This window comes from Arvicola amphibius, chromosome 5 (assembly GCF_903992535.2).
Source record: "Arvicola amphibius chromosome 5, mArvAmp1.2, whole genome shotgun sequence".
In the NCBI taxonomy this organism is placed as follows: Eukaryota; Metazoa; Chordata; class Mammalia; order Rodentia; family Cricetidae; genus Arvicola; species Arvicola amphibius.
The window spans coordinates 11,173,822-11,193,697 of NC_052051.1; the positions used below are offsets into that span (position 1 = coordinate 11,173,822).

The 19,876-nt window shown below is 50.9% G+C and overlaps 1 protein-coding gene across 1 annotated transcript; it reads left to right on the forward strand.

Annotated features, from left to right (window-relative positions):
- Positions 1-8,242: 8,242 nt before the first annotated feature.
- Spata2 (spermatogenesis associated 2) lies at positions 8,243-19,658 on the forward strand. The gene is made up of 3 exons (XM_038331287.1): positions 8,243-8,581; positions 15,510-15,944; positions 16,533-19,658. The coding sequence occupies exons 2-3, from the start codon at positions 15,627-15,629 to the stop codon at positions 17,745-17,747; spliced, it is 1,533 nt and encodes a 510-aa protein (XP_038187215.1). The 5' UTR covers positions 8,243-8,581; positions 15,510-15,626; the 3' UTR covers positions 17,748-19,658.
- Positions 19,659-19,876: the final 218 nt, after the last annotated feature.

The following is a 19,876-nucleotide window of genomic DNA, read 5'->3' on the forward strand; positions in this document are numbered from 1 at the left end:
GGCTCTAAAAAAGCTGCAGAGAAACCCTGTCTCGAAAAAACCAAAAAAAGAAAAAAGAAAAAAGAAAAAAAAAAGAAAAAAAAAAAGAAAAAAGTTCTGGCAGGTATTGGGTACTGGCAGTGATTAATTTCCAATATTAACAACTGTGTCTAGGGCTGGGACGTGGCCAAGTAGGTATAGTTCTTGCATGCACCCTGGGCCCTGCGTTCCACCCCTGAATATGCCAGGTGTGATAGCTCACACTCATAATCCCCAGCACTTGTGAAGTGAAGGCAGGAGGACCAGAAGGTGAAGGTCAGCCTGGACTTGAAAGTAAGCTTGAGGCTGGCCTAGGATATATGATGGTACTCGCCTATAAATCTCAAAACTTTCTGGGAGGCTGAGGCAGGAGGAGCTTTAGGATTTAGGCAGCCTGGATTCTATAGAGGTACCCTGTCTCAAAGCCAAATCAATAAAAAAGGTTCTAGAAAGTTGTGCTTCACTGTGAGGCTATAGTTTACCAGGCATGAGGCCCTGGGTGTGAGAGGATGTGTGTAGTTCAGCATGCATGAGGCCCTGGGATGTATGTAGTTCAGCATGCATGAGGCCCTGGGTGTGACAGGATGTATGTAGTTCAGCATGCATGAAGCCCTGGGTGTGACAGGATGTATGTAGTTCAGCATGCATGAGGCCCTGGGTGTGACAGGATGTATGTAGTTCAGCATGCATGAGGCCCTCCCTGGGTGTGACAGGATGTATGTAGTTCAGCATGCATGAGGCCCTGGGATGTATGTAGTTCAGCATGCATGAGGCCCTGGGTGTGACAGGATGTATGTAGTTCAGCATGCATGAGGCCCTGGGTGTGAGAGGATGTGTGTAGTTCAGCATGCATGAGGCCCTGGGATGTATGTAGTTCAGCATGCATGAGGCACTGGGTGTGAGAGGATGTGTGTAGTTCAGCATGCATAAGGCCCTGGGTGTGAGAGGATGTGTGTAGTTCAGCATGCATGAGGCCCTGGGCTTGAGCCTCGGCTTTGGGGGATAAAAAGGTACCTGAGCTCATGAAGAATGTTTACCCTCTACCTGACATCACAAACTAGATCTCTAGTCTTGGGGATACAGTTAATCCCACTTTACTGACAGGGAAATGGAGGCCCAGAGTGGCTACATAGCTTGTCCAAGGTCACACAGATGAAGAGTGGCAGAGTGGAGCTCTGAATTTAGGCCTTTGGGCCCAGAGCTTACTGTACTTGTGCCAGCCTGATTGCCTTCCGTTTTAAAAAAGGTTTTATTCATATATGCGTATTTATGCACCTGTGTGTACAGGTGCCACCAGAGACCAAGGGTGTTCGATCACCTGGAGCCAGAGTTCCTGGATGTTTTGAGTCGTACTCCCCACCCCCACCCCACCGTGAGGGTGCAAGGATCTGAACTCTGGTTCAGCTCCTGACTGCTGATTCGTCCCTCCAGCCCCCTCCTTCCCCTTTCTTCCTACCAAGGGAGGATACTGCTATGTAACGAGGGCAAAGATGCTTACGTTCTGCAGACAGACAGCTCTTTGAAGCCTGGTGCTTGAAGAGCTGCACTGTACACAGTAGAAGACTTGACCTCTGGGCACTGTTTTCAGAGCAATTAGGCAGCACCCAGTTGAGATCAAGATCCAACCTTGTGTGTGAGCTTTGTCTCCTTGGAGGTGGATTGGGAAGGGCGGGTCCCCAGTAATAACAGCTCCTAGCCACTAGTTACCTTTGGACTTGGGGGTGGCATGAAGGCTTTGAAGCCTTGGCAGTTAGGGTTATATTTAGGGAGAAAAGGGGAAGAAAGTGTTGTGAAAGAACCAGAGAACACACGTGCCTGCTTTGGGGTGATAGCCTCCCCCAAGTCAATTCAGGAACTAGATGGCTTCCTCAGCCTTCAGCAAATTCAGCTTGTGCAAGGACAGTACGCCTCACAGGGTAACACCCATTGTGGACTCATTCCCTGGCAGGCTCAGGTGAAGTTCTTTCCTCCTGGTATCTTACCCAGTGGGCAGGATAACCTCCGGAGGGCTGGAGAAGTGGCTCAGTTGGTGGAGCACTTGCCTGGCTTAAGTGACCCAGCATGACCAATGTGGGGCACTCCTCTAATCCCAGTTGTCCAAAGGGAAAGGTTGGGTTAGGAGTTCAAGGTCAGCCTTGTCGGCAGAGCAGCTCTAGGCCAGCCTGGGCTGTGTGTGACACCTGCCTCCAAAAAATGAAGACAAAGCAAACCAAATCAAGATAACCTTGAGGAAGGGACTGTGAATACAGGTTAAGAAATCTAGGTTGAAGCATATACTCACAGGAAGCACTACTAATAAAAACTCAAAAGACAGAAATCAGGGTTCAACCTGAAGGTCAGAAAAGCAAAACAGTCAGCCACTGGCTTTTACCTCAACCTCAGTCCGAAATGGCGATCCTGCCTCCAGGAATCTCAGAATGAGCCTGAGCCTGAGAGCTGTCTCCTCCTGTTTTATAATCCTCTCTAGTTCTGGGATTAAGGGCGTGCACCATTACCACCTGGTTACTATGGCAAGCTAGTGTGGCTACTGGGATTAAAGGTGTGTGTTGTTGCTGTCTGATCCGAAAGGCTGGCCAATGTGGCCGTGTTACTTTTCTGATCCTCGGGCAAGCTTTAGTTATTAAAACACAAATGAAATGCCGCTGCACTCACAGTCATGAGACACAAAAGCAGGGAGGCAGAAGTAGGCTCAACAGTCTGAGCAGAGAGCTCAGCATCCACTGCTCTTTCAGAGGACCTGAGTTGGGTTCTTAGCACCCACATCAGGCAGCTCACAACCAACTGCAACTCCAGCCCCAAGGAACTAGACCCCCTCTTCTGTCCTTTGTGGGCACCAGGAACAAATACAGCACACAGAATCATGTGGGCAAAACACCTATACACAGAATTAAAATAAATCTTTAAAAAATTAGGTGCTGGAGAGATGACTTAGAAGAGAACTTATTGCTCTTGCAAAGGATCCAAGTTCAATTCCCAACATCCACATGTTGGCTTACAACTGTCCATAACTCCAGTTCCAAGGGATCCAATGTTCCCTCTGGCTTCCAGGGGCACCAAGCACATACATGGTACACATACACACATGCAAACACAAAATGAATAAATTAAAATTCTTAAAAAAATAGATCTTCAAAAACAACAGCAGCAAAAGGCTTATCATCCAGAGGGAGGGTCCTTGAAAGATGATCCAGAGATGTTTCATTCAATGAAAAGAAACAGTCAGCTTTCAGGACCCACATCTACAGTACACGCAGGCTGAGGCAGTAGAATTGCCTTGAGTTCAGGGACGGCATGGTGCTACGTAGTGAGTCGCCTGGGATAGAGTGCAAAACTCTGAAGGAGCCAGGCAGTGGCACACACCTTTAATCCTAGCACTTGGGAGGCAGAGGCACGCAAATCTCTCAAAGTTCAAGGCCAGCCTGGTCTACAGAGCTAGTTCCGGAGAGTTGTTACACAGAGAAACCCTGTCTTGAAACACTAAAACCAACCAAACAAAAAACCAAACCAAACCAACAAACAAAAAACTTCTGAAGAAAAAAACAGACTGTAAGGAGAAGTGGGTGTAGTGTTGTGACTCTCAGCTCTTTTGTAGGGATGGGGATAAAGACAAAGGGAAGGTTGGCAAGGTGGGTTAGGTGCTTGATGACCTCAGTTGGATCCCCAGGGTCATGGTGGCAGAAGGTAAGAACTGACTCCCTCAAGCTGTCCTCTGACCTCCACATGTGCTGTGGTATGCAGCAACACCCCCCTCCACCTAGCACCCACAAACACAATAACTAAATGTAAAAACAAACAAAAAGGTCAAGCTGGAAGGTGGTTGCACACACCTGTAACCCCTGCACCTAGGAAGTGGTGACAGAGTCCTAGGCCAGCCTAGGCGACATAGCATGTTTTAGGCGAGCAAGAGCTGCTACCAACCAACCCCCAGTAATGACAGATGTTGCTGAGTGCTTAGTGCTTGTGTGGACCACCTGCCATCAGCTGCATCCTGTAGGTGCTGTGGTCATCCAGAAGCTGACAGCCAGGAGCCTGAGTAGAGGCTTCAGGCTCTCTAGTGCTCACCAGACACTGTGAGCTAGCACTCCGGAAGACACCATCCCTACTATGCACAGCACAGTGTGTTCCAGGCTCTAGTACTTTAGTACCTTGTTTTGTGTTTGCCAGCAGCTGGGTCTCATCTCCTGGTTCTTTCTTGCCTGATTGCTTTCTTCCCTTCAGCTGAAAAGAAGGCCAGACCTGTGCATAAGCTCAAAACCCAACCAAAAAACTATGGAACTTATTGAGTCCCAGGGGTTGAACCTGAAGCCTCGTGCTGTGAGGCAAACACTCTGCAACAAGAAGCATGCTGCTGGCCCTTCCAAAGGACTCAGGTTCAACTCCCAGCACCCACACGGAAGTTCACAACCGTTTGTAACTCTAGCTCTAGATGATCTGATCACCCTGACCTCTCTGGCTTCCGGGGGCACCAGGCATCCACGTGGTACACAGATAAACATGCAGGCAAAATACCCATGCACATAACTTAAAATAAATTGTCTTTGCTTGTTTTTTTGAGACAGGGTTTCTCTTGTAGCCCTGGTTGTTCTAGAACTCCCTCTGTAGACCAGGCTGGGCTCAAACTCACAGAGATCCGCCTGCCTCTGCCTCCTGAGTGCTGGGATTAAAGGCGAGTACCACACCACCTGTCCGAGATTCTTTATGTGCAGCTGGGCGTCAGATCCCCTAGAGCTGAAGTTATGGGCGATTGTGGGCTTCGTAATGTGGGTGCTGAGAATTGTAATTTGGTCCTCTGGAAGAACAGCAAGGGTTCTTAACTGTGGAGCGCCTCCTCTACCCCCAACCAGACCACTTTTCACTGCTTAGGTCTCAGGTTGGTATTGAACTCACATTCATTCTCCTGCCTTGGCCTCAGTGCCGGGCCTGGCACGACGGGGAAAACAGGCATCTGGCCTATATTCCTGTCTCTGGTTGGCTTTGGATATTTACACGAACCTAAACTCAGTAATGCTGGCTGATGCTTGTTTTGTTTTTGCTGTGCGGTGTCTTTTCCTTGCACTGTGTTTTGAGGCATTGTAGAGGTTCAACATCCTCTGCAGGTGCCGGTTGGTTAGGCAGACACACCACTCACCTGCTGCTGTGCAGAACCCACCTCCTTTGTCTGCCACTGTAATCATTCAGCTTCCTGCGCTTGCGTTTCTCTCTCAGAGGCCAAGAAAGCCCACTCCTGGGTCACAGGGTAGCTCCTCTTTTGGTTTTCATTCTGTGTGCTTCTGTATTGTTGGACTCCTGCTACTTTTGTGATTTACAGAAAAAAAAATCATAAAAAATAGAAAGAGGTAGGTAGAGTGTTGGCTCCTAAAAAGTGAGGGTGCCTGACGGTTGTCACATGATCATTATGTAACCTGCTAATCATTATGTAATGAAGTCTGGATACTAAACACAAAGTCCCAAGTCTTCATTTGTGTCAAGGATGAGAAATGTGTCTCTCTTGAGACCTTGGGTCTTTTCTAACAGGAAATGTCACATGTTTCCATCACCAGGGCTTCCCTCTTGGCTGTCACAGAACCACAGAGGTGGAAGGGACTTTCTCGAGGCTTCATGTGAAAATGCAAGCTTGTCACACTTGCCGAGAGGGCTTTTATTTCCTTTCTTTGTTTGGGGAATTGAAACAGAGTCTCATGTAGCTCAGGCTGGCCCCAACCTACTATTAGGCAAGGACAGCCTTGAGCTCCTGATTCTCCTGCCTCTATCTCCTGAGTTCTGAGAGACTACAGGCATGCACCACCACTCCTGGCTTGAAAAGATTTATTTTTTAATTATATGTACGTGTCTGCAGGTGCTCTCAGAGGTAAAGCTAGAAGATGGAGTTGGATCCCCTGGAGTTGGAGTTACGGTTGTGAAGAGCCTGATGTGGGAGCTACAAACCAAACTTGGATCATCTGAAAAAGCAGTGCACACTTCTAACCTAAACTTACGTGTGGAGTTACATCAAGCTTTCTGACAAACCTTACTGGCTTTATTTTCTTGGTGTCACCCTGGTTCTAAGAGTGACTCGTACAACCAAAGAACACCAGTTGGATGGCTCCTGATCAGACATGCACAGGGCTCCTTGGGAATACAGGTGAAAAGGGATGTGGGTCCTGGTGCAGATAGCAGGCTGAATACATCTGTGGCCTGTAGTGCTGAGATACAATTCCGAAAGTGTTGTGGGAAGCCAGAAGAGAAATGCTCTGGATCTTTTAGCCGGAGAAATCAGAAGACGCCAGGAAGAAAGCAAGACAGGGAAGGGCATTCATTATCCATTACCAGGCAGCAGGGTGTGGAGAGGCCAGAGGGGTGAACAAACAAGGTATAGGGGCACACACCTTTAATCTCAGCACTCAAGAGGCAGAGGCAGGTGGATCTGTTAGTTCGAGGCCAGTCTGGTCAACATAGTGAGTTCTAGGACAGTCAAGGTTACACATCGAGACTGTGTTAAGAAAACAAAAATTCCAGCCAATCAAAAATGATGCTCTATGCCTAATAAATGTATCTGGCACTCAACAAACTCTGGGGATTCTGCAGCAAACCATCTCTCTCTCTTAAGTTAAAAAATATATACATATATATTTTTTGAGACAGGGTTTCTCTGTGGCTTTGAAACCTCTCCTGGAACTAGCTTTTGTAGACCAGGCTGATCTCGAACTCAGAGAGATCCGCCTGCCTCTGCCTTCTGAGTGCTGGAATTAAAGGCGTGCGCCACCACTGCCTAGCTTAAAAAAATATTTCATGTGTATGATCATTTTTTCTTTTTGCCTGGATGAATGACTGTATACCACATGTGCAGTGCCGTCTCGGAGGCCAGAAGAGGGCGTCTAATTTCCTGTGACTGGCATGTGGTTCTGGGGAACTGAAACCAGGTCCTTGAGCAGCATCCCTTAAAGGCTGAGCCATTTCTCCAGCACAGCCTCCTGAAGTTATCTCTCAGAGAGCTCCCGGTCAATGTGACAAATAGGAGTTAGAGAAATCTATGAAAAGTCAAGTGGCAAGCTGTTAGGACATAAGCCAGTGTAGACAGCAGGTCTCAAAGGGAAATGGGTGGACTGTTTTTGCCCCTCTGGTTTCCATGGTTACAGAACAGAGGGAAGAAGCCAGCTTCATTCAGGAGACAGGCAGACTGAGCTCCACGAAGTAGCCAGTGTCCTTAGGAAAGCTTTCCACAGGTTACAAGTGAGTTCCAGGCCAGAACACATAGTAAGCTCTAGACTAGTTAGGGCTACGTGTCTCAAACAACTCCTTTAGGTCCTTAGTCTGTGCTCGCTATGTACTAAGTAGTTTCTATGTAGTAGTTCATTCTGACTACAGCTCACTAGGCAGCTGCTATTGTTATTATTACTGCTTTTAAAGGGTATTATGATGAGGCTCAGAGAGGTTAGGTGGCTTGTTTAAGGCCATGCTTCTGCCAGTAATCAGTTAAGTCAACACTGGGAGTCTCCCCACCCTTTTTCATTGTTGAGAACTGAACCCAGGGAGTACGCATGGGCTAGGCAAGGGTTCTAGGCCTGCTACAGCCCCAGCCTATTATTATTATTATTTTAGACAGGAGCTCGCTAAACTATTCATGTTAGCCTTAAACTCACACTTCTCCTGACTCAGCCTTCGGAATAGTTGGGATTAGTGAGGTTCAATCTATGGATTAATGGGAATAATGGATTATTATCACTTGAGACAGTTTCGCTATGTAGCGACTTATTTTTATTTTACGTTATGTGTTGCCTGCATTTATGTATGTGCACCACGTGCGTGACTGGTACCCGTGGAGGTCAGAGAGGGCATCAGAGCCCCTAGAACTGTTATCGATGGTTGTGAGCCTCCACGCGGGTTCTAGGAATCAAACCTGGGTCCTCTGAAAGTAACAAGTATTCCTAAATGCGGAGGCTTCTCCTGAGCCCCATCCCTCCTCCCCCATCTGCATCATTAATCTCGGTCGCCTGTAAACACCCAAGGTCCTCTCTCCAGTCTCACGTGACCTCCGCCTACGCTTTGTCTCTATCCCCAGCGGTTTTGTCTTTGAAACGCGAACGCGGGTCTCGACGTCAGTCCGGGCTCTCAAGTACTGTCCTGACCAGGGGAAAGCCGGCCAGGTGGAAAAACCAATCTCCCCGCTCTAGTACCCGTTTCCATGACAACCCGGTTAACCAGCATCTGCGGGCGAAGCGTTGTGCGTCACTTCTAGCTCATTTGCTTCCGGATTCCACTTGTGCCTCCTCGACGGTCCCGAAGGGGTGAAGTCGGGTTCCGCGGAGAAGTGCTCCCCATCCCATCTCCCGCCGCCTCCTCTCCGCTCTCCGTTCCTCGTGTTAATCGGCTGGGCACAGGTTTCCGCCGGTCCTTTCTAGGCTCAACGCGCAGCCGTGACCCAGCCTCTCGCAGAGCCCGCCTCCGTGGCGTCACTTCCGGGCTGAGTGCTTCCGGGCCGCCGCTGGCTCGGGTCCTGGTCTCGGTCCCCGGAGCCGGCGGGAGCGGTGGGACCGTACAGGGGTCGTGCTCCGGCGGCGTTCGCTTCTCTGGCGGGCAGCGGCGGGTGAGTGCGGGGCAGGCGGGAGGACAGGTCCCTGTGGGCGTTGTCGTTGGCCAGGCCCTCGGCTTCGTCCCTGCGGCCTCAGCTGCTATTTGCGGCCGACCCCAGCACTCGTTCCCGGGTGAGACTGCACACGCGTCCCCGGCGGCCCCGGGGGCAGGCACCGCGCGCGGCCCGCAGCTGGGAGGGGAGGCGGACCTGGCTTTGGGCTCACGGAGTAGTGACCTTACCTGAGTCGCTCCGCCTCGGGAGTCTCAGTCTCCGCGTCTGTGAGGAGGGACGCGGCGGCCTTCCGGGGCTGCGGTGGGCGTGGAATGAGAGGACGCAGGCGTTACACGGTGCCGGTTACAGCAAGTGTCCAGTGACGGGTCCCGGTACTTCATTGGCAGAGGGAAGGGCGTTAGCGAGAGCTTGCCTAGCGTGTGAGGTGCTCTGGTTTCTGCCTCCAGTTCCCAGCACCACCGACAAAAGACCGTACGCGACTGCCTCTGAGCTTGGGGCGTTTTCCGCGCCGCTACGGCGGTCCGAAGCTGGCGACTCACCCAGCAGGGAGAAGCCGCCGCAGGTTTGCGTTCCCTGCAGAGAAGGGACGTAGCTCCCTTCAGAACCCCCAGGAGAAGCAGCCGTGGGGAAGAGAAGCCATGTTCCAGTACAGCCCAAGCTGTTTTCAGAGCTTTGGAAGGCCGGGTGATAGTGTTTCTGGAGGCTAGAAGGGGTGGGGAGTTCCTGTAGTGTTCTACAGTCAGCAGGAGATGCCGCCGATGGGTCTGGGAACCTCTGGCTTAGAATGAGTGCATAGAGGTTGGGTAGAGAGAAGAGAGGTGGAGCCGCGTCTCTCTGATCCTATTTGGAGGCCGAAGCTGAACCAGGGGTGTGTAAACATATAGATTGGAGAACTGGGACCCAAATAGCATCTGCCAGTGTAGGGAGGGGGTGTGCCACGGGACACATTCTGCTCAAAAGGACCAGGAGAGGTAAAGCCGAACCGATGTTCTACTTCCCAGATTATTTGGATTTCATTCGGGTGAACTTTAAACGCGTTCGGCTTTCCCCGTTGGATGTTTAAAGAATAATTGTTGGTTAAGGCCCCTCCCTCCCTGTGCACTGGTCATCCATCCTTCTGCTTCTGTGTTCCCGATATTCTCAGAGCTGTATTTTCCTCCTGCCAGCCTAGTATGGCTTGGCATTCCAGTCTTTGGGTTGCTTGGAGAAATTAGCAGCTTCTGTCGCTGGGCTATCTTGCTCTCCCGTAACCAGGCTGTGTTTTGCAGAGAACGTGTTTTTTTGTTGTGCTTTCCAGAGTGTTGGGAATAAATTGCTGGCTCTGTGCTCAGAAAAGACACCAGTTAGGGCCAGCCACAAGGCAGCCTGTATTCTTAGGGAATGTATTCAGCAGGGATGATGTAACTGCCTCACTGTTGGCTGGTCTCTGGCCAACCTCTCTCCTGGGCCCTTGAGCTTACATCATAAAGAGGCTGGTGGCTCTCCCAGCCCATTCAGTGTGGGAAGATGGCAGTTTTGCTACTGTCAGATTTGGATTCCCGGCTGCAGGGCATTTTGACTGATGGAGCCCTTCAAGGAGCCCACTCCAGAAGATGCAACAAGATGGCTTTTGCCTAGGGTTCGACTCAAGTTCAGGTCTCATATCCATGTCTTCTTGGCTCTGTGACTTAGGACAAGTGAGTTGCCTCTTTGTGCTCAGTTTCATCTTGAATGTTGGGGCTGTCCTGTGATCTTTCTGATTTTTAAACAGCTGGCACAGGGACCTGCGTATCCTGGTACCAATTACAGCCAGAAATGAGTGAGCTGAATGGAAGCGAGCCAGTCCTCGGGACCCGTTGGCCCGTTTGGCCCTGCTGGAGATGTTGAGGGCATCTCGGTTTCCTCAGCTGCTGTCAGGATGAAATGGGAGATGTGAATAAAGTGGGGAGCCTGTCATGTCACTTGGGACTTAGTAGGTCCCCTATTCACTGTTCCATTCTCTTACCCTGCCATGTGTGGTCATCCGGTCTTCATACCTGCACATATATCTATAGAGGAAGCCAGAGGTTGCATGACTCTCTTATCTCTGCATTTTAATAATTTTTTTCTATTTATTTTTATTTATATGGTTGGGTGTTTTGCCTTCATGCATGTCTGTGGACCATGTGTGTGCCTTGGAGGCCTGAAGGGGATGTTATATCCCCTGGGGTTGGTGTGTTCTGGGAATTAAATCCAGGTCCTCAGCCAGGGCTCTTAACCACTGAGCCATCTCTCCAGCCCCTTCCCCCACTAAAAAAAAGTTTGTTTTAATGTGTGTGGGTATTTTGTTTGAATGTATATCAGTCCACATTCTGGGCATGCCAGATGCCCACTGAGGTCAGAAGAGGGTGTCAGATCCCTGGAACTAGAGTTATAGACAGTTGTTAGCTGTCATATGGGTGCCGGGAATTAAACACAGGTGCCTGTAAGAACAGGTGTTTTTAACCACTGAGCCCTCTCTTTAGCTGCTGCTGTCACCTCTTTTTTTTTCTTCTTTTTCTTTTCTTTTTTTTTTTCTTTTTTTGAAATAGGGTATTGCTGTGTAGCCCTGATTGGGCTGGAAATCACAGAGATTCACCTGCCTGCCTCTCTCTGCTATCAAGTGCTGGAACTAGGCTCTCTTCACATTTTATTTTATTTTTAAAATAGGGTGTATCTGTGTAGCCTTGGCTGCCCTGGAACTCTGTCTGTAGACCAGGCTGGCCTCATCCTCCTGGCACTTGGGACCAAAGATATGTGTCACCATGCCCAGCTTTTAATTTTATTTAAGAGAGAGGGTCTCTCACTGAGTGTGCAGCTCCCGTTCTTTTATTTATTTGTTTGTTTGTTTTGAGACAGGGTTTCTCTGTAGCTTTGGAGCATGTCCTGGAACTAGCTCCTGTAGACCAGGCCGGCCTCGAACTCACAGAGATCTGCCTGCCTCTGCCTCCCGTGTGCTGGGATTAAAGGCGTGCGCCACCACCGCCTGGCATCACCCGTTCTAGGCTGGCTGTTCATCAAGCTCTCAGACTCCCCAGTGCTGGTGCTACAGTGTGCACAGTGCCCTGCTCGCTTGCATGGAAAGCACTGCTGAGCCATCTCCCTGTTCCTCTGTTCTTTTTTGTGCAGGGTCTTACTCTGTACCCTAGGTTGGCTTTGGACTCTTTTTTTAATTATGTATACACTATTCTGTCTGTATGCTTGTAGGCCAGAAGAGGGCACCAGACCTCATTACAGATGGTTGAGAGCCACCATGTGGTTGCCAGGAATTGAGCTCAGGACCTTTGGAAGAGCAGGCAATGCTCTTAACTGCTGAGCCATCTCTCCAGCCCCCTGGCTTTGGACTCTTAAGAGATCTTCCTCTTCTAACCTCCTGAGTGCTGGGATTGCAGGAATTCGTTTTCTTTGCCTTTCGCCTCTCCTACTAGACCTATTTGAGATTTTCCTGAGAGTAGTCCATACTGTGCTTATGTGCATAGCAATCCTCCTGCCTCAGCCTCTAGGGCTGGGTTTCTAGGTGTGTGTTGCTGCTACGCTCAGCTTCAGGATTCTTCCTACGTGTGTTTTTCACCCTTATTTTGGGACTGTGAGCACCCACTGAAGTTGTGGGTCTCCTTTTTTGTTTGTTGTTTGCCAGCAAAAAAACAAGAGTGTGGTGTGAGGAGCCATTGCCAAACAGCACCTTTAAACTGATCAGGGAAGGAGGGTGGCTCACTTTGAAAACATCACCTGTTTGGATCTCAAGGCTGGCTTCTATGGAGAGAAGAAAATAGCAATGCTTAGGGAGATGCATGGTAGCCACCCCACTGCTGCCCTCCTCCTCAAAAAGACTGTTTCTTTGTAGCCCTGGCTGGCCTGGAACTCACAGAGATCCACCTGCGTGCTTCCTGAGTGCTGGGATTAAAGGTGTGTGTGGCCCATGCCTGTCTTATATGTATGGGTGATTTGCCTGTATATAGGCCTGTACATCGTGTGCATGCAGGGCTCTCAAAGGTCAGAAGAGGCCATCAGATCCCCTGAGACTAGAGTTACAGACAGTGTTGCCATGTGGCTCCTGGGAATCAAAGCTGGGTCCTTTGCAAGAGCTGTCAGAGCACTTAACTGCTGAACCATAGCTCCAGCCTTCAGCCCTTCTCATTAATATTTTATCTCAGGACCTGGAAGGCTGAGGCAGGAGGATCAGAAGTTCAAGGTCATCCTCAGCAGTGTAGCAAATTTGAGGTCAGCTTGCTTTACATGAGACATGTAAACTGCATGAGACCCTGTCTAGAGCTTATGATGGGATTCAGGGTCTCATGCATATAGGCAGGTGCTCCACCACTGAGTCACCTCCATCCACTTGATATTCTTTTTGGTTTTCAAACTTAACAAAAACCAGTTCAGCTTCGTAAGCGGGAGGGAGCTTCTCATAGCTAAACCCCATATTTATTATCTAGAGCAGCTGCACATGTTTATATTGAGAGGATGTGCATGCTCAGGTGGCTGCTGAGCTGTTCTAGGTAGAACTGGTCCACACTGTCTTCCTCACCGATGGCTTCTACAATTCATGTCCCCTACCCATAACCAGGCCAGGCAGAAGGTAGGTGCTTTGTAAAACATTGGTGTGACATGGACTTCATGGTTGTCCGGGGCACAGGCTCACCCTGAGCTTCAGGCTGCATGGCATGCCATATTTGCAACCTGTCCTCCAGCTGCTCTCATGACCCTGCTGAGAGGTGAAGGTCAGTGTGTGTGTGCATGAATTCCTTGCATCATGCATTGCTCCATGTATTAGGTGCCTACTTTGCACTGCATCAGCACTAAGTGCTGTGGTGACCTCCAACTCGGTGGGAGTTACAGGTTATGAGGGAGGAACTGAGAGGAAGCTAGTAAAAGAATAAGGCTGAGAGTTCCAGGACAGGCTCCAAAGCCACAGAGAAACCCTGTCTCGAAAAACCAAAAAAAAAAAAAAAAAAAAAAAAAAAAAAGAATAAGGCTGATCTTTTCATATTGTGGCTCTCGTAGGGTTACATGGCATTGAGGTGGGGTTTCCTCAGTGTGACGCAGCAGCAGCAGCAGCAGCAGCAGCTCTGTGTTGGAGCTGAGGCCTGCTTGATGCAGTGAGCCAGTCACTCAAGCCAGAAAGAACAGAAAATCCATGCATGTACAAACAGCCGAGGAGCCAGGGACTGTATGGCTGTTGCTACGAGGGCGAGTGGGGCCCCAGAGGCCTCTGGCCTTGGTCTGGAGTTAGCACTCGCCTTTGGAGCCCTGTGTTTGCCTTTTGGGCACTCAGTCATTTGCTTCTAAAGTGCTGGGTACCCTCAAAGACAGTGGGTAGAAGAAGGGGGCCTTTCAGGTCCTTAAGTGTCTGTTGTTAGTTTGTTCCAACCTCACTCTGTAACCAAGGCTATCATGCCTTACCTCCAGAGTGTGCCCCACATCCATTGTGTTACCCCAGTTTTGCTGTGTGTTCCACCTCTTACCCTACTGTTAATGCTGCCAGACATCTTTCCAAACCAGAGCTCCTGAGCTTACTGAGGCCAGGGTGGTTCTGTGGACCTTGTGATTGTTGTCAGAGCACAGATCTGCTAGAGACCCCACAGGCCAGCCTACTTACCTCCCCTGCCTTTTTTCATCCCACAGTCTCAGTGATGTTGAACTCTAGCCCCACCTGGGCAGGTGCAGAGGTTCGCTTAGAGTAAGGTAGTCACCACCCATACTCTGGGTTTCTGGCCAGGAAAGTGTCAGGTGTGGTTCACATCCACTCTGCTGGAGCCTTCTTTAGAGCCTAGTGTCTTGCGAGTGGGCACCTTGCCAGGGTGGAGAAAGTCCTGTCACCATCTTGCTAAACAAGTATAAGTCCTTACCTGGCCACATTTGCAGAGCTATGTGTGCTGATCAGGGTTCATGAAAAAGGAGCCCAGGGGTTGAGGGATTGTCCCAGTGACGTGGACCAGGGCTCTGAACTCAGGCTTGGGAGCCCCTGCATTGCTGCCTCATTGGTCCTGGTGTACCCTTTTGAGCCATGTGTGGCAGTGTGAATGCTGCTCTGTTTACCCGAGGTTGCCTGTGAGCTGCCGGACTGATGTGCATTCTGGCCCCATCTAAGATGAAGGGGACAGCAGTCTGTTTGGTCTCTGAGGTCCCTCTTCAGACCCTTGAGCTAAACTCCTCAGTGGCCATTCACAAAAACCCTGCTGGGTGTGCTGTTGGGAGTGGGGCCCAGGGTCTCTCTCCACATAGATCACTACGGTCCCAGCCCCCACCACCAGGACAGGGGTTGGTGTGCCCCGTGAGTAGTCAGCCTTCTCCAACCTTCCCCCATCTCCTCTTGCTGCCTGGTCTTTAGCAGCCTCCTTTCTGTTGGTGCCAAGCTACTTCCTGCTCCAGGAAAGCTGGGTGTGGTGGTCTGGGCCTGGACTCTGGAGCCTGCCTGGTCTCTGACCTTAGCTTTGCCTTGGGAGCTTTGTGACCCTGGGTAGTTTTCTCAATAGCTGCCTGTCTCCAGGACCCACAGTAGCTCCCTGTGCTCCACTTGCTTAGGAGTAAGGGAGTTAAGTGCCTGGGACACGCTCTGCAGAGCCAGCTCAGCACCTCCCTCCTGCCTCCTGCAGTGTCACACCCTGGCCTGGCAGTGCTTCAGGTTTAACTCTGCCTCGGGGCTTTCCCAAACTCCTCCTCTGTGACACCAAGGCCAAAACATGCACCAGCTCCCTGACCCTGCCTCCAAGGCATTAGTCACTCCTGTGAGCTGCTGGACCCAGGACCTGGTGCGTTTTCTCTTCCTTGCATCATGGAATCTGTGCCAGGTGGAAGAGCATATGGTGACCATCTGGGCTAAAGAGCCAGCATAGCCAAGGCCAGCTCTGGGCTTTGCTGTCCTCAGCATTCTGAAACTGGGGTAGGGACCAGTCAGATGGATAATGGCTTCTTGTTCCTCCCTTTTCAGAGCATGCGCTGGTCCATGGGCACCATGCCAATTCTTCATGTGATGTACCAGCCTCCAGTTCCAGGGCCATGGGGGAGATGAGGTAGCCCTTGGGTTTGATTGGGGAAGCCCAGTTCAATGGATACGAAGTACAAGGATGATTTATTTCGGAAGTACGTGCAGTTCCATGAGGGCAAAGTGGACACCACCCCCAGCAAGCAGCAGCCTGGCAGCGATGAGTACCTGCGAGTGGCAGCCGCCACCCTGCTCAGCCTGCACAAGGTGGACCCCTTGCACCGATTTCGGCTGATCCGGTTTTATGAAGTGGTAGAGAGCTCCCTCCGCTCACTGAGCAGCTCCAGCCTGAGTGCTCTGCACTGCGCCTTCAGCATGTTAGAGACGGTGGCCATCAACCTCTTCCTGTTCCCCTGGAAGAAGGAATTCCGCAGCATCAAGGTGAGGTGGGGTGGCCGCCTCTGCCTGCTGTTCCCTCCTGAGTGCACATACCCTGTTATCATCTCATGGGCTCCAAACAGCTGGGAGCTGGTGTGGACCAAAGCTCCAGTTGGGGAAGGTGGGGGGTTGAGAGAAGAGCCATAGCAGGGGAATGGGGGTGAGTAGATACTGCCCCAGGCCAGGCTGGAACCGTGGCGTGTTTATTGTAGTGGGATTAAACCTGTAGTGCATGCTGTATCCCAGGCCATATCCCCAGGCTCTGTGTGTTCTTCAAACTTTGGCGAAGGCCCAAAAAGGACATTCTCTGGGTTTAGTATCCCACTCCCTATAGTCCCATCCCCTGTGCTTCCTCGTGGAGCAGAGCCTTCATGCCTACACAGAGAGCTGATGACCTTATTGGGCTCATAGGGGCCATGTGTGTCCCTTGCTTGGTGGTGAGCATTTAGCATGCTCTTGCCTCTATGGTCTGCAGGCAGAATCTTCCCGTCTCTCCTTGCTGGTCCTGCTCTGCACTTGGTTTGAATAGGCCTCTCTGTAGCATGCCTCTTTTTTGTTTTTGTTTTTGTTTTTTGCCCGCTTTCTCCCTAGACCTACACAGGCCCTTTTGTTTACTATGTCAAGTCCACTTTGCTGGAGGAGGACATCCGAGCCATTCTGAGGTTCATGGGCTACGAGCCTGAGTTGGGAACTGCGTACAAACTCAGGGAGCTTGTGGAGTCCCTCCAGGTGAAGATGGTCTCCTTTGAGCTCTTCCTGGCCAAGGTCGAGTGTGAGCAGATGCTGGGGATCCACTCGCAGGTGAAGGACAAGGGCTACTCAGAGCTGGATGTGGTGACTGAACGCAAGAGCAGCACAGAGGATGCGCATGGGTGCTCAGACGCTCTGCGGCGACGGGCTGAGAGCAGGGAACACCTGACCACATCCATGGCTCGTGTGGCACTTCAGAAGTCAGCCAGTGAGCGGGCAGCCAAGGACTACTACAAGCCTCGAGTAACCAAACCCTCCAGGTCTGTGGATGCCTACGACAGCTACTGGGAGAGCAGGAAGCTCCCCTCAAAGGCCTCACTGAGTCTGCGAAAGGAGCCCCTGGCCATGGATGTAGGGGATGACCTGAAGGATGAGATCATCCGCCCATCCCCCTCCTTGCTGACCATGTCCAGCTCCCCCCATGGCAGCCCTGATGACCTTCCATCCATCTCCCCCATCAACGGCCTTGGCCTGCTGCGCAGTACGTACTTTTCCACTCAGGATGACGTGGACCTGTATACGGACTCAGAAACCCGGGCCGCCTATCGGAGGCAGGATGCTCTGCGGCCGGACGTATGGCTCGTCAAAAATGATGCTCACCCCATCTACCACAAGCGTTCACCCCCCACCAAAGAGTCTGCCCTATCCAAGTGCCAAAACTGCGGCCTGTCCTGCAGCTCCGCCCTCTGCCAGCGCTGTGACAGTCTACTGGCCGCCAAGCCCAGCGCCTTTCCCAGCAAGGCATCTGCTCACGACAGCCTGGTCCATGGGGCAGCTATGCGGGAGAAGTATGTGGGTCAGACTCAGGGCCTTGACCGGCTGCCACCTGTCCACTCAAAGCCCAAGCCCTCCACCACAGCCACCTCCCGCTGTGGCTTTTGTAACCGTGTGGGTGCCACCAATACCTGCACCCAGTGTTCAAAAGTCTCCTGTGACGCCTGCCTTGGCGCCTACCACTACGACCCGTGCTGCAGAAAGAGTGAGCTGCACAAGTTCATGCCCAACAACCAGCTGAACTACAAATCCACTCAGTTCTCCCATCTCGTGTACAGATAGGCCCCATCCCCATCTTCCGCTACAAGGGCTACACCGCTGACCTGGCTTGGTCCCGTCCAGAGGTAGCAGAGCAGCATCAGAAGCTGGGACCTGAGCTTGACCACGGAAGCAGCCAGGGTCACTGCTCCTTCACACTCTTGGTCTGAGGGACAGGGTGGCACTTCCATTCAGTCATTCCGCTGACCTCTCCACTCCCTGCTCAGCTGGTTTGGGTTTGGGTTTGGGTTTCGGTTCTGGTTCCTTTGAAAGAAGATCTCTGTCTCTGGGACTCTTGCCACATCTACCCCTCCCACTGCAAAGCCAGCTTGGACTGGGAAGGATCCTTTGGGTCACCTTCAAATGCCCACCAGGAGTGGCGAGCTAGAGGCCTGCTGGCTTGTGAAATGAGCCCTCCTGCCATACCGGGCCTCTCTGATGGCTCGCCTCTTTTCCTGCTCCCGATACAAGGATCCCTAGGCAGATGTCCCCGTCCCCTACCTCCCAGCAACTGGTATCAAAAGGGAGCAAGTCCAGTATTAGCTGAATGCCTTCTTGCCAGCTCCACTCAATCAGCTCACAGTGTTGGCGAGCTCTGCTCAGCGATTGGAAAGTGGACTCCACAGCAGGACTGATGTCCCTTCCTGTTTGCGCACCCCCCCCCCCCACTGTACTGTATATACAGAGTTTGAGGTTATTTTTAAGTGAGTATTCAACTTGCTGTGTATTTCAACATGGTGAAAGAAACTAATGATAACGGTATTTATAAAGGTGCCCTGGGTCCTTTAGTCTTCCAAGGGGGGTGGAACCAATAGCCTCGGGGTAGGGGACTGACAAAGCCCATGGTCCTTGTATGGGTAGAGGGTGGCTGCCCTTCCCTACAGTTAATATTATACACCTACCTCCAGTGTGCACGTGGGGTTAGCACGGTGCCGAGGGCTGCAATGACCCCAGTGACAAGGTGGAGACCTCAGCCCTCACATCTACAGCTCTGGTCTTGGTGCCTGCTGAGCATGATCTCGCATCCCAAACCTCAAGTTCATTTGAGAAGGAAATTCAGGTGGGGTTCCCTCCACCCCATCTAAGCCTTCCTCACTGGTTCGCAGGGCTCTCAGCAGTAGCTCTCAGTCTTTTTGCACTAGGGTGGGCAGAGGTGGTGTGTGCCCATCAGATAAACGCTTCTCCAGTACGCAGCTGAGTGTCCACGACTCCTTGTATAAATTACCCACCTCTCGATTTTCCTTTTTTGGGGAGCAGAGACAGGAGTAGGGCAGGAATTTTAAGCTGTCACTTTCTTGTGAACTGGTAGCACACTTTAGCCATAGGCAGCTGTGACGTCTGCTGTTTGGGACATATATGCTAGTAGGGTTTTCCCGAAGAAAGGCACAGCTCTAGAGCAGGCTTGACTCTGGCCAAACCCTGAGCCACTGTGAATTTGCTGGTGTTCTTCCGATTTACTGGAGTGATTTTAAGGTTTTCAGATCTTATATGGCTCTTTTTTTTAATCTCTAGCTGATAGATTACATGTAGATAGGTGTATATACAGCTAAATTTGTGCAATTTTATTACTGAGACTAGCCTCCCTGGGCAGCGGTCTTTGAAGTTCCGTCCATGCTTTGGAACTGGCGATGCCTGGCCCACTCCTGCGAGCTCTAGTTTTCCTTTCCAGTTTGCTCCAGCATTGCAGGGACTCTAAGATGGAGGCCAGGTTGCCCAGGTTAGTCCAGTGTAGTTTCTCCCAGGAAATATTGTGTGTACAGACTGGCATGGCCTCACCCTCCTAGGTGTGTCTCACCATAGGAGAGTGCTGTGATCCGGAGAGTTGAGTATATGCTAATTTAAAATGTACATTATTTTACGTTTGATTTCTACAGAGTTGAGATGTTCAGAGATTTAAAAAAAAACTAAATAAAGTGTCTTCCATTGTTAAACAAAGTGTTGATGGTGTTATAGCCCCCTTTTGTGGCTCCCCTCATTTGCAGCAACACTGGCCTCTAAGCCATTGTCCATTCAAGTAACAGGACTCAGGAACTGTCTGGTCATCTGGGGGAGATGGGAACTAGGCTCAGGGGTCAAGCTGCCCATTTCCCCAAAGTGGGTTGTCCTCTGGGAGTAAATTGTTGGTGGCTACAGACATTATTAAGATTCCTCCC